Here is a 14,320-nt window from a genome sequence, read left to right as displayed (position 1 = left end):
CCTCAGCAGCACCTCCAGGGAGGAAAGTGATGCTCTTCGGTGTCGCCGCTGCCGTGGTTGGACCAACCAGCCAGGGGTTTCTCCCGGACCCAGACTTGAACCACCCACACCTTGCTATCAGAGGACAGTCGGGCGAGGCCGCAGTGCACCAGGATTACACGAGGCCTCGACCGGATCCGTCCACCAGCGGACTCCGTCTGCCGCTGAGACGCACCCCAACATCCGATGCCCTCCGCACTAGAGACGAAGAGCATCGGCTTCCGTGCGGGCTCTCCCGCGGTCCCGCCCGAGTCGTTTTTCCCCCGGAACATAGATGAACACATGCTCAATCCATCAAACACACGCCTATTGTCATCATCTGCTCCTCGCAAAGGTGAACATATCGTGATCTAGATCACCCTCCCTACCAAATCGATGGGTTCCCCATCGCCACGGATGAAAAAGTGGAACTTTGAATGCTCACGTTGAAACCATGACTTGCCACCCCAGGATTATTCAAACAAAAAAAGTGGCACCTACCTAGAAACCAAAAAACAGTCTTCGATGTTGATATATGCAATCACATTTCACAGAAAACAAGAAAGTATACAACAGAAGCCTTTTTTATGAGGCCATGAGAAGAAGAAAAAACAAGAGAATAGCTGAGCCTAAGCCTATGATTGTGACAACTTTGTTTGGTTCCTGGGAATTAGAGATGAAGAATGGGAAGAGCTAAGCTAAGCCTAAGCCTATGATTGTGACAACTTTGTTTGGTTCCTGGGAATTAGAGATGAAGAATGGGAAGAGCTAAGCTAAGCCTAAGCCTAAAATCGTGACAACTTTGTTTGGTTCGTGGGAATTAGAGATGAAGAATGGGAAGAGCTAAGCTAAGCCTAAGCCTAAGATCGTGACAGTCTCTGAGTTAAAAGATAAGCCTAGGCAGCAGAATAGAAGAGGTGTCCACTAACTGAAAACAACTGTCAGCTTGAGAACACCGGTCAGAGAGCTTCAGAACTTCAGAGTTGCTTCAGTTGATAAGTTCAGATTTCATTACCGTGAACTCACTCAAAATCCAATTGCAAAAGGTTCTATATATTTATGTTTCTTCTCCCCGCAGTTATTTGATTCCACATCTGCTCTCTACATCATAAACTCAACATATGCGTGTACTTATCCAAGCAAAATAAACAAGACAAAACAACATCTAGGGACATAGCGATCGCTGTCGCAGGTAGGATGACGAGTGGAGCAACCACCAACCACCACCGGAGCAGCTCTCGACCGGTGATCGCCGGTGAGCCGCACACAGGCAGGCCGGCTAGAAATGTACAAGGCGGGCCGGCGCGGGGTTCAGCAGATGACGCAGGAGTTGGGGTCCTCCTCGGCGCTGCGGACGAAGTGGTACGGGTGCGGGTGGTGGTGCTGCGGCGGCGGCGGGTACCAGTAGGGGGGCGCGTACACCACCTGCTTGCTCGCGTCCTTCTTGTCCTTGTCGCCGCCGCCGCCGTCTTTCTTGTCGCCGTCCTTCTTGTCGCCGCCTTCCTTCTTATCCTCCTTGGCCGGGCCGACGGAGACGATGTGCGCCCCGGGGAAGAACCTGCGCAGCTTGGCGACGACGTCGACGGGGTCCATGCTGCCGGCCACCGTCAGCTTCTGGTCCTTCATGTCCACGCTCATCAGGTCGACGCCTGAGCCAGAACAGAGAGTTGCCGTCGTCAGCATGGAGCACTGCGAAGCAGAGCAAGAAAAGATACGATGGAATTGGAGAAAAGAAGCAGGGGAGAAAGAGGAGTACCGTGGAGAGCGGAGACGGCCTTGAGCGCCTTCTGCTTCTGCCTGTCGTCGTGCAGGTCCAGCTTCAGCACAACCTTCTGCACCCGGCCGTCAGACAAGATGACAAAATCAGCAAACCATCCGATCAAAAAAAAAAAAAATCAAACGCCGCAGCTGAAACCAGGACTCCCAAATCCTCAGTCCGATCGGTCACAGTCACCTTCATAGCGCCGGCGGGCAGACAGACGGGCGGCACACGAGGCAACGGAGGGCTTCGCCGGCGTCGGCGGCTGCAGTCGGCAATGTGATAAAATTTGTGGGTGGAACTTGGAAGTGGAGTGGAGGGACGGTGTGTGCTCTACTGCTCTGCCTCTGGGGCGATGAGTTCGATGCGCAACAGCAAGAAGCGGAGTGTGGTGTGATGTGGGCGGCAAAGGAGAGTGCCTGCCGCCTATATATAGGTCGACCTCGCGGCGCCCCACCGCACCAAAAGCTTTCTCTGTTTCTTTTTCAAAAAAAAAAGAGGGAGAAAGGCGGGAGCGACGGATGCATCAGTATTACGTCATGGCGGAGGTGGCAAGGCACCACGAGGCAGCCGGCAGGCGCACGAAACTAGTAGTACAAGGTAGTGCGCCCGCGTTTCCCGAAATCCAAATTTGACCGTACAATGTAGTGAGATGTAACCGATGGTATAAATGATAAAGTGTATAATGATGGGGTTTTCGCGAAAAGAAAGTTTTCTAAGAACGAATGAATCAACGACATTGTTGTTACCCATAAAGAAGAAAGAAATAGAAAAAAACTAAAAAAAGTCAAAATAATGAAGTTTTCTAAAGAATAAATTAGTGACATTCGTATAAACCTTTAAGAAAATGAAATGAAAAATAATAATAAAAAATATTGCACATAATTTACACATGAATTGCACTTCTCTATAATATGCAAAATTAAGCAAATAATACTGAAATTTGCATAAAAAGGAAGTTTCGTAAGAACGAATGAATTAATTGCATTCGTATTACTGTTAAAGCAGACAAAATTTGAAACAAAAACAAAAACAAAATCAAAATAATGAAGTTTTGTACGGAAGAATGAATCAGTGGCATGGTATTACCCTTCAGTGCGTTCACTGTTGTTTTGACTGGTGGCCAACCCTATAGACGATTGCCCAGTCGGCTTGCTGGTGGATGACTAGACCCTAATCGTCCACCAGGAAGATGATGCCGTATTATTTGTGAAAAATATCAAAACGGTGTATTATTTCTGAAAATTAATAAAAAATGTATTATTTAAAAAATTTAGCTAGTTAGTAATAGATCTGAACGGAGATGCATGCATGCGGGAGGAGCAACATTGACATGCATGCATCTAACAACAAACTTATGATGTCAGCAAAGATTCTTCTCAAATTCAAACTTTAAAATATTTTGTAGCTCAAACCGTAGCTCCGATTGAAAAACTGTTTTCACATAAAAAATTCAGCTCGACGAGATCTACGAAATTAGATCCAATGTTGATATGTTCTGGTGACCTTTTTTTCGGGTCAAAAATTATCACGCCTCTCTTACGTAAGTTATCATGTTGTTTACACAAAAGTTATCGAGGCATCAAAAATGGTTCCTACAATTCTCTCCTCACATGCACAAGCATGCATACACTAGAGGACAAAAAATCAATGTCGTACAAAATTCAAAATGTTTTATAGCTTAAACGCATGTCCGATTCAAATCCATTTGAACAACAAAAAGTTATGACGAGACATTCAAAACTAGATCACATATAAAACGGAATATTGCGCATTATGTCGGGCTAGACCCACAAAAGTAATCCTGCCTGGACTAAGTAAGGTATCAGCTCTGTTATGCGTATATTACCATATTATTTACACAGATGTAACCGAAGTATGTTTTCAACAACTTTTTCGATGGGTCAAAATTATCGTGGTGTTTTTACACATTATTCGGTACGGGATTTTGTATTACCATATTATTTACAGAGTATGTTTTCAATATTTTTTCCCATGGGTCAAAGTTATCGTGGTGTTTGTACATAAGTTATCCGGTCTGAGAGCGTATATTATCATGCTATTTACACAGAAATTATTGGTGGTATATTTTCAACAACTTTTTTTCACGGGTCAAAGTTATGATTGTGTTTGTACCTAAGTTATCAGATCCATGAGCCTATATTATCATGCTATTTACACTAAAATTTATTGGTGATTTGTTTTTAACATAATTTTTCTGGGTCAGAGTTATCGTGGTATTTATACCTAAGTTATCAAGCCTGCGACGTTTATATTACCATGCGATTTACAAATAAGTTACCAGGGGTGTTTGTCAAGAACTTATTCCTAGGTTTAAATTACTCCTCCGTGTTTGTATGCAAGTTATCAGCTCTGTGGTGCTTTAATTATCACGTTTTTTACATAGAAGTTATCGAAGTATGTTTCAATAACTTTTCCCCCTAGGTTATAAACCCAACTTGGCATACATGAACCACACGAAGAACTCGGAAAAAAAGATGACTCGGCATGAGAGAAAAAATCGAGGGTATGTTTCAACAATATTTTTCCGAGGTCAATAGTTACAACGGTATTTATACATGAGTTATCAGCACTGTGTTGTGTATATAACCATGTTATTTCCACAGAAGTTATCAGGATATGATTTCAATAACTATTTTTTCTCCATGTTAAAAATTTGTCGTGGTGTTTATAAGTAAGTTACCACGTCTGGTGTGCGAAATTATCGTGCTATTTACACAATAGCTACCGGGGGTATGTATTTCAATAAGTAATGTCGGGTCAAAATTTTACCATGATGTTTCTACATGAGTTATCAGCTCCGTTGCACATGTTCATCATGCTATTTACACATAGGTTAGGGGGGGGGTATGTTCTAAAACAACTTTGATTCCTGGATCGAAAAGTTACCGCGGTGTTGTATGTGAGTATCACCTGGTTGTGCGTATATAACCACATTATTTAGATAGAAGTCATTGAAGGTATAATTTTCAACAACTTTTATTTCGGAGTCAAAAGTTACCGTGGTGTTTGTACTTGAGTAATCAGCTCTATTGTGCGTATATTACGTAAAAATTATCGGGGGTATGTTTTGAAACAACTTTTTTTCCGGGTCAAAAGTTATCACGGTGTTTGTTCATTACTTATCAGATCCGCGGTGCTTAAATTACCATCTTATTTAACCCGATATTTTTTAGGCCAAGTAGAATGCAACAAGTCAGCAAAAAGAGTTTTTTGGGTAAAACTTATCATCGTTCTCAATGCAAGGCAAACTTGGCCCAATACTTAACAATATCAAATAGAATGACATGTATTGATTAGACAAGAAATGATGTGGGACGAGTTGGTTAGTGTGGTGAATCCTCCTTTCTGTTCTAAGAAAGAATGAATTGGTGACACTGGTATTACCCTTTGATAAAAAGAAAATAAAAAATATCTAAAATAAACAATGACAAAATTTGCACACAATATACAAAAAAATATGCTTTTTAAAAATACGCGAGAATAATCATATAACACTGAATTTTTCGAAAAAAAAACCTCAGAAGGAATGAATCAATGGCATCGATATTACCCTTAATGAAGAAATAATAACTAAATAAAAATCAAAACAATAAAGTTTTATAAGAAAAATGAATTAGTGGCATTGGTATTCCTCTTTAAGAAAAAATATAATGAAAAGGTTAAAAAAACTTGCACATGACTTTGCACTAAAATTGCACTTTTTGTAGTATACAAATAACAATCATATGATAGTATAACTTTCACACATATTGATATTAATGGTATGCATACATTGACATTCACCCAACACCCAAAAATATCGACAATAGAAAAGAATAAAATCCAACAAATAAAGAATAACAAAAAGCAAAAGGAGAAACACATTGAGGATGACATGTAACTAGGTAGGGTCATAGACCTGACCTACATGCCCTACCCTAGGACACTACACAAGAAACCAAGACCTACAAAACTAAACAGAAGATACCGACTGAAGTCTTCGTGAAGTGCAATCCACTCGACAGAAGATCTCACTCGGATATCGCAATTCCACTCGATCGTCATTATTCACTCAGAGGACAAGAATCCACCCGGAGGACAGAAGACCTAGAGCCACCCCTGGAAGGCAACGGTCAGACATTCACTCCGTCGTCCTAAAGATCATTTAATACGGATGTTACCAGTAACGTGCGTGACATTATACTCTCATTGAACCCTTGCGTAACGGAGGACTGCGAGGGGTCGGCGCACTCTATATAAGCCACCCCTCCCCTCTTGCACAAGGGTTCGCACCCCTGTAACTGAACACTCCAATCAACAGGCCTCCGAGGCACCGAGACGTAGGGCTTTTACCTCCTCCGCGAGGGGCGTGAACTCGTAAAATTCGAGTGTACAACCTCGCCATAGCTAGAACACTGCCCTCTTCTACGTACCCCCTATCTCTACTGTCAGATCTGTTCCCACGACAGTTAGCGCCCACTGTGGGGCGGGCGTCTAAACGACTTCCGGTGAGGTTGCAATCTTCGATCTTCGTCAACATGGTTTCCGATGATGGATTGTATCTGGGCCGCGAGATCCGTCTCGGCGCGCTCACCTTCATCGCCGATGATTCGGCTTGGCTTCAGGAGGCTCCCCTCGACGTCGAGGCGCTCCCCGTCCGCGGGTCGGCACACTTTCGAATGAGTGTCTGCGGCGTCCTCTTGCGGCAACCGTCAACTCCGTATCGATCCGCTCTGTTGGTGTCTTCGCTCTCCTCGACTCGCCATCGCAAGCGCTCCGGTCGCTCGCAGCTCCAGCGGTGGGTGAAGCATGTGGCGGCACGTCAGTTGGCCACTTCTCAAATAGCGGCAATCGAGCCCGATGAGTCTCTTTATGGCTTGTTCGATCTGTCGACTGGTCATTCAAATACGCTCTCTGAGTGTGAAAGTAATGACCCAGCGGCAGAGGTCCTCGTGATCGGGTCCCAACGTAGCCCACCGGGTTTTCCCCGTGGAGGGGGCGAAGTTGGTGGCCCATCGCACAACAATGATGAGTATTATCCAGAAGCTCTCACTGTGGAGCAAAGAGAAGAGTTGCGGTGCAGGAACGAGCAAGCTCTCCAAACCCCCATCGTTGGGGAGACCGCCGAAGCTCAGGCTTTGGAGGCCGCACGCATAGCCACTTTGGCTGAACATGCGCGTCTGGATGATCTCCATAAGGCACTCGACGACCGCGCTCGACGTCCGCCCCCAAATTCCAGTTGACGTCAGCGGTAGTCGTTTCGGACTGAGTCCCGGGGCGAGTGTCAGGTATACTGCACCCCCATCCAGAATGTTGCAGCAGCTGCACGTATTGCAGATTCGATTCAACCTTCCCTCTCCGAGGCTGGGAGAGGCCTGGAGCAGATCCGGGCGTTGCTCAAGGCAGCTGGGGAGCAAAATTCTGTTGTTTCTTAGTCGCGCAACAGAATTCACAGTAGATCCATCAGGGCGAACACAGTTCAGTTGGCCCATAGCCCGAGATCGCCCCCGCGGCGTGAGGATCGTGGCTATCATCAGGACTAGTACCTGGATCGACGCCACGGGCAGTTCGACCCTCAACACCACCGTGATGACTGCTGTCGTGTGCCTACTCCCCTCCGAGGGGTGGTTCGTATGGACCCCGGCCGTATGATGACAGGCGCCCATTCGGCGACGAGCGGAGAATTCCAGTCGACCCTCGAGAGCCTGGGTTCGATGCAAGGTCAGTCCTCATACAAGGCCTGGTCAATAGAGGTAGGGCTAACAAAGGAGGCCTAGACAGAGATTATCTGAGTGGAAGCAGATTATTCATCTCTGGGCCCGAATGTTTCAGTAGAGCCATTCGTGCTGCAGAGATTCCGCCCAACTTCAGGTTGGCCGCGGGAGTGAGTAAGTTCACTGGTGAGTCAAAGCCAGACACTTGGTTAGAGGATTACCGAGTGGCCGTGCAGATTGGTGGAGGCAATGACGAAGTGGCTATGAAGCATCTGCCCTTGATGCTTCAAGGCTCAGCTAGAGCCTGGTTGAATCAGTTGGCCCCTGGTAGCATTTACTGTTGGGAAGACTTAACCCGAGTGTTTATCAAAACATTTGAAGGCACTTGCAAGCGTCCCGCTGGATTGTCTGAGTTACAACATTGTGTCCAGAAACCGAATGAAAAACTTTGAGAGATTACATCCAGTGTTGGACTACACTTCACCATTTGGTGGAGAATGTTTCGGAGCACCAACCAGTATGCGCCTTCAAGGAAGGCGTACGGTACAGAGAGCTCACATTGAAGTTTGGTCGCTCCGGGGCCATGACTTTGAATCGGATGATGGAAAAAGCCACTTGGTATGCGAATGGCGAAGAAGAAGACCGACTCCGTAATGGCAATGGGAAGACAGTCGACCCCGACGCTGGGGGTGGAAATCCCGGTCGGAAGCAGAAGCGCAAAGCTGAAACCGCAGGCCAAGCTGAAGCTGCTATGGTGAATGCCCAAGGAAAGTTCAAGGGAAAACCTAAAGGGCCATGGACTCCCGAGAAGGTCAAGGACCAATCAGGGTAGGATGTTCTGAATTTACCGTGTGCCATCCACACGAAGAAACATGAAGAGGGCAATTTGATTTTGCCCAAACACACCACTCGACATTGCAGGCTCCTTATTCAGCAGTTTCGAAAGGGTCAGCAGAGTGAGAAAAGCTCTGACAAGGATGAAGATTAGGAAAAGGCAGAAGATTACCCGAAGGTCAATGCAACCCTGGTGATTTTTGCTGACTTGAAAGCAAAAGTCGATTGAAAGTCATCAACAGGGAGGTGAACATGGTTGCTCCGGCAACTACAACATACCTCAAGTGGTCAAAGACTCCCATCACCTTCGACCAGTTGGATCACCCAGCTCATGTTGCTACCCCTGGGCGCAAACTTTGGTGGTCGACCCGGTCATTGGAGGCACTCGACTGCGTAAAGTTCTCATGATTGGTGGCAGTGGTTTGAACATTTTGTATGCCGAAACCCTCCAGGGGATGGGCATTCCAATGTCCCGACTCAGTGAGAGCAACATGCAGTTTCACAGAGTCATCTCGGGGAAGAAGGCAAAGTCACTCGGACAGATTGCTTTGGATGTGGTTGATACGTCTCCAACGTATCTATAATTTTTGATTGCTCCTTGCTATATTATCTTCTGTTTTGGACATTATTGGCCTTTATTATACACTTTTATATTATTTTTGGGACCAACCTATTAACCGGAGGCCCAGCCCAGAATTGCTGTTTTTTTGCCTATTTCAGAGTTTCGCAGAAAAAGAATATCAAACGGAGTCCAAACGGAATGAAACCTTCGGGAACGTGATTTTCGGAACGAACATGATCCAGAGGACTTGGACCCTACGTCAAGAAAGCTACCAGGAAGCCACGAGGTAGGGGGCACGCCTACCCCCCTGGGCGTGCCCTCCACCCTCATGGGCCCCACTTTGCTCCACCGACGTACTCCTTCCTCCTATATATACCTACGTACCCCCAAACGATCAGATACGGAGCCAAAAACCTAATTCCACCGCCGCAACCTTCTATACCCGTGAGATCCCATCTTGGGGCCTGTTCCGGAGCTCCGCCGGAGGGGGCATCGATCACGGAGGGCTTCTACATCAACACCATAGCCTCTCCGATGAAGTGTGAGTAGTTTACCTCAGACCTTCGGGTCCATAGTTATTAGCAGATGGCTTCCTCTCTCTTTTTGGATCTCAATACAATGTTCTCCCCCTCTCTTGTGGAGATCTATTCGATGTAATCTTCTTTTGCGGTGTGTTTGTTGAGACCGATGAATTGTGGGTTTATGATCAAGTTTATCTATGAACAATATTTGAATATTCTGAATTCTTTTATGTATGATTGGTTATCTTTGCAAGTATCTTCGAATTATTAGTTTGGTTTGGCCTACTAGATTGATCTTTCTTGCAATGGGAGAGGTGCTTAGCTTTGGGTTCAATCTTGCGGTGTCCTTTCCCAGTGACAGTAGGGGCAGCAAGGCACGTATTGTATTGTTGCCATCGAGGATAACAAGATGGGGTTTATATCATATTGCATGAGTTTATCCCTCTACATCATGTCATCTTGCTTAAAGCGTTACTCTATTCTTATGAACTTAATACTCTAGATGCATGCTGGATAGCGGTCGATGTGTGGAGTAATAGTAGTAGATGCAGGCAGGAGTAGGTCTACTTGTTTCGGACGTGATGCCTATATACATGATCATGCCTAGATATTCTCATAACTATGCTCAATTCTGTCAATTGCTCAGCAGTAATTTGTTCACCCACCGTAAAATACTTATGCTCTCGAGAGAAGCCACTAGTGAAACCTATGGCCCCCGGGTCTATTTTCCATCATATTAATCTTCCAACACTTAGCTATTTCCGTTGCCTTTTATTTTATTTTGCATCTTTATCACAAAAATACCAAAAATATTATCTTATCATATCTATCAGATCTCACTCTCGTAAGTGACTGTGTAGGGATTGACAACCCCTTATTGCGTTGGTTGCGAGGATTTATTTGTTTGTGTAAGTGCGAGGGACTCGTGTGTAGCCTCCTACTGGATTGATATCTTGGTTCTCAAAAACTGAGGGAAATACTTACGCTACTTTGCTGCATCACCCTTTCCTCTTCAAGGGAAAACCAACACAGTGCTCAAGAGGTAGCAAGAAGGATTTCTGGCGCCGTTGCCAGGGAGGTCTACGCAAAAGTCAACATACCAAGTACCCATCACAAACCCTTATCTCCCGCATTACATTATTTGCCATTTGCCTCTCGTTTTCCTCTCCCCCACTTCACCCTTGCCGTTTTATTCGCCCTCTCTTTTCCGTTCGCCTCTTTTTCATTTGCCTGCCTTGTCATCATGGCTAGTCCTTTATCTTCTCCGTTGTCTCCCGAAAATGAAGTTCTCAATTTTAAACAAAGGGAGGGAGAAGATCTAAAAGACGCTTGGTATAGAATTTGCAATGCTCAAAATTGATCTACCAGGAAGCAATCTACTTCCGTTCTTCTCCGCAATTTTTATGTAGGCGCTAATCCTTGGTATAGATATATTCTTGACACCATTACCGGAGGGAATTTCTTGGGTAGCCATACTTTTGACTCTTATAATGCTATGATAGATTTGTTTGGCTCACCACCTCTTTTGGTTAATGGAACTATTTTAACTTTGGAGCATGTAATGCGAAGACTTGAAATTATTGAAAATAAAGTTGCTACCGTAGAGCTAATTGAAAATTTGGATAAAAAGATCCACAACCAAATTACCCAATATGGATCTAAAGTAGGAGTCACTTTGAAAAATATGAAGGAGAAGGAACCCATAGTTAATGAAAGAATAAATCAAGATTCCACTAGAATCGATAAACTTGAGGGTATCATTACCAACTTGGGAACCGCTTTTTCTTCCGTAAAGAATACTCCAAGTCCTCCAACTAAAATTGCCAAGCTTATGTATGTTCCTAAAAATAAGGGTGAATCCTCTAGTAAGGAAACTGCGGATCTCAAATCTATAAGTATTCATCCCGATCTTTTTGCTATCATTAAGGAACCATTTGCTACAAATGAATTTTTCGGTTATGTGCCTGGAAGTTTGATAATTAATAAAAAGAAAGAAACTCCCAAGGAAGATAGATGCATCATTGAAGAATTGCCTACCAAAGATGGCAATACCTAGATCTATCCTTGCTTTTATGCCTAGCTAGGGGCGTTAAACGATAGCGCTTGTTGGGAGGCAACCCAATTTTCTTTTTAGTTTTTTTGCTTTTTTGCTTCTGTTTAGGAATAAATATTTGTTCTAGCCTCTGGTTAGATGTGTTTTTATATTTTCATTAGTGTTTGTGCCAAGTTAAACCTATAGGATCTTCTTGGATGATAGTTATTTGATCTTGCAGAAAATTCCAGAAACTTTCTGTTCACGAAAATAATTGTTAAAAATCACCAGAACGTGATAAAATATTGATTCCAATTGCTTCTGATGAATAAACAAATTGTCTAGGTCTTACTCTTTTGGCTGATGTTTTGGAGTTCCAGAAGTTTGCGTTAGTTACAGATTACTACAGACTGTTCTGTTTTTGACAGATTCTGTTTTTCGTGTGTTGTTTGCTTATTTTGATGAATCTATGGCTAGTAAAATAGTTTATAAACCATAGAGAAGTTGGAATACAGTAGGTTTAACTCCAATATAAATAAATAATGAGTTCATTACAGTGCCTTGAATTGGTCTTTTGTGTTCTTTCGCTAACGGAGCTCACGAGATTTTCTGCTGAGTTTTGTGTTGTGAAGTTTTCAAGTTTTGGGTGAAAGATTTGATGGATTATGGAACAAGGAGTGGCAAGAGCCTAAGCTTGGGGATGCCCATGGAACCCCCAAGATAATCTAAGGACACCTAAAAGCCAAAGCTTGGGGATGCCCCGGAAGGCATCCCCTCTTTCGTCTACTTCCATCGGTAACTTTACTTGGAGCTATATTTTTATTCACCACATGATATGTGTTTTGCTTGGAGCGTCTTGTATGATTTGAGTCTTTTCTTTTTAGTTACCACAATCATCTTTGCTGGACACACCTTTTGATAGAGACACACATGATTCGGAAATTATTAGAATACTCTATGTGCTTCACTTATATCTTTTGAGTTATATAGTTTTTGCTCTAGTACTTCACTTATATCTTTTAGAGCAGGGTGGTGGATTTGTTTTATAGAAACTATTGATCTCTCATGCTTCACTTAGATTATTTTGAGAGTCTTAAATAGCATGGTAATTTGCTTAAATAATCCTAATATGCTAGGTATTCAAGATTAGTAAAAACTTTCTTATGAGTGTTTTGAATACTAAGAGAAGTTTGATGCTTGATGATTGTTTTGAGACATGGAGGTAGTGATATTAAAGTTGTGCTAGTTGAGTAGTTGTGAATTTGAGAAATACTTGTGTTGAAGTTTGCAAGTCCCGTAGCATGCACGTATGGTAAACGTTATGTAACAAATTTGAAACATGAGGTGTTCTTTGATTGTCCTCCTTATGAGTGGCGGTCGGGGACGAGCGATGGTCTTTTCCTACCAATCTATCCCCCTAGGAGCATGCGCGTAGTGCTTGGTTTTTGATGACTTGTAGATTTTTGCAATAAGTATGTGAGTTCTTTATGACTAATGTTGAGTCCATGGATTATACGCACTCTCATCCTTCCATCATTGCTATCCTCTTCGGTACCGTGCATTGCCCTTTCTCACATTGAGAGTTGGTGCAAACTTCGCCGGTGCATCCAAACCCCGTGATATGATACGCTCTTTCACACATAAACCTCCTTATATCTTCCTCAAAACAGCCACCATACCTACCTATCATGGCATTTCCATAGCCATTCCGAGATATATTGCCATGCAACTTTCCACCGTTTCGTTTATCATGACACGTTCATCATTGTCATATTGCTTTGTATGATCAAGTAGTTGACATAGTATTTGTGGCAAAGCCACCGTTCATAATTCTTTCATACATGTCACTCTTGATTCATTGCCTATCCCGGTACACCGCCGGAGGCATTCATATAGAGTCATACTTTGTTCTAGTATCGAGTTGTAAATAAATAGAAGTGTGATGATCATCATTTTCTAGAGCATTGTCCCAAGTGAGGAATAAAAAAAAGAGAGAGAAAGGCCATAAAAAAGGAGAAGGCCCAAAAAAAATGAGAGAAAAAGAGAGAAGGGACAATGTTACTATCCTTTTACCACACTTGTGCTTCAATGTAGCACCATAATCTTCATGATAGAGAGTCTCTTGTTTTGTCACTTTCATATACTAGTGGGAATTTTTCATTATAGAACTTGGCTTGTATATTCCAACAATGGGCCTCCTCAAGTGCCCTAGGTCTTCGTGAGCAAGCAAGTTGGATGCACACCCACTTAGTTTCTTTTGTTGAGCTTTCATATACTTATAGCTCTAGTGCATCCGTTGCATGGCAATCCCTACTCCTTGCATTAACATCAATCGATGGGCATCTCTATAGCTCATTGATTAGCCTCGTTGATGTGAGACTTTCTCCTTTTTTGTCTTCTCCACATAACCCCCATCATTATATTCTATTCCACCCATAGTGCTATATCCATGGCTCACGCTCATGTATGGCGTGAAGGTTGAATTTTTTTTGAGATTACTAAAGTATGAAACAATTGCTTGGCTTGTCATCGGGGTTGTGCATGATGAGAGCATTCTTGTGTGACGAAAATGGAGCATGACTAAACTATATGATTTTGTAGGGATGAACTTTCTTTGGCCATGTTATTTTGAGAGGACATAATTGCTTAGTTAGTATGCTTGAAGTATTATTATTTTTATGTCAATATTGAACTTTTATCTGGAATCTTTCGGATCTGAATATTCATACCACAATTAAGAAGAATTACATTGAAATTATGCCAAGTAGCATTCCACATCAAAAATTCTGTTTTTATCATTTACCTACTCGAGGACGAGCAGAATTAAGCTTGGAGATGCTTGATGCGTCTCCAACGTATCTATAATTTTTGATTGCT

At 43.3% G+C, this 14,320-nt stretch overlaps 1 protein-coding gene across 1 annotated transcript; it reads right to left on the bottom strand.

Moving 5' to 3' along the window:
- Positions 1-1,073: 1,073 nt before the first annotated feature.
- LOC123050515 (heavy metal-associated isoprenylated plant protein 39) lies at positions 1,074-2,158 on the bottom strand. The gene is made up of 3 exons (XM_044473298.1): positions 1,973-2,158; positions 1,775-1,850; positions 1,074-1,667 (listed from the first exon to the last, which is right to left on the bottom strand). Exons 1-3 carry the CDS (start codon positions 1,976-1,978, stop codon positions 1,330-1,332), a joined length of 420 nt encoding a protein of 139 aa, XP_044329233.1. The 5' UTR covers positions 1,979-2,158; the 3' UTR covers positions 1,074-1,329.
- Positions 2,159-14,320: the final 12,162 nt, after the last annotated feature.

Source organism: Triticum aestivum, chromosome 2D (genome assembly GCF_018294505.1).
Source record: "Triticum aestivum cultivar Chinese Spring chromosome 2D, IWGSC CS RefSeq v2.1, whole genome shotgun sequence".
Taxonomy (NCBI): domain Eukaryota; kingdom Viridiplantae; phylum Streptophyta; class Magnoliopsida; order Poales; family Poaceae; genus Triticum; species Triticum aestivum.
Note: the sequence above shows the minus strand (reverse complement) of the source record. Positions and strands in the feature narration are given on the sequence as shown.

Bases quoted from the DNA above. Each gene is read 5' to 3' on its own strand.
- LOC123050515 (XM_044473298.1), bottom strand. The intron at 1,668-1,774 runs GTACTCCTCTTT...GTTCTGGCTCAG, and splicing joins GGCCGTCTCCGCTCTCCACG to GCGTCGACCTGATGAGCGTG.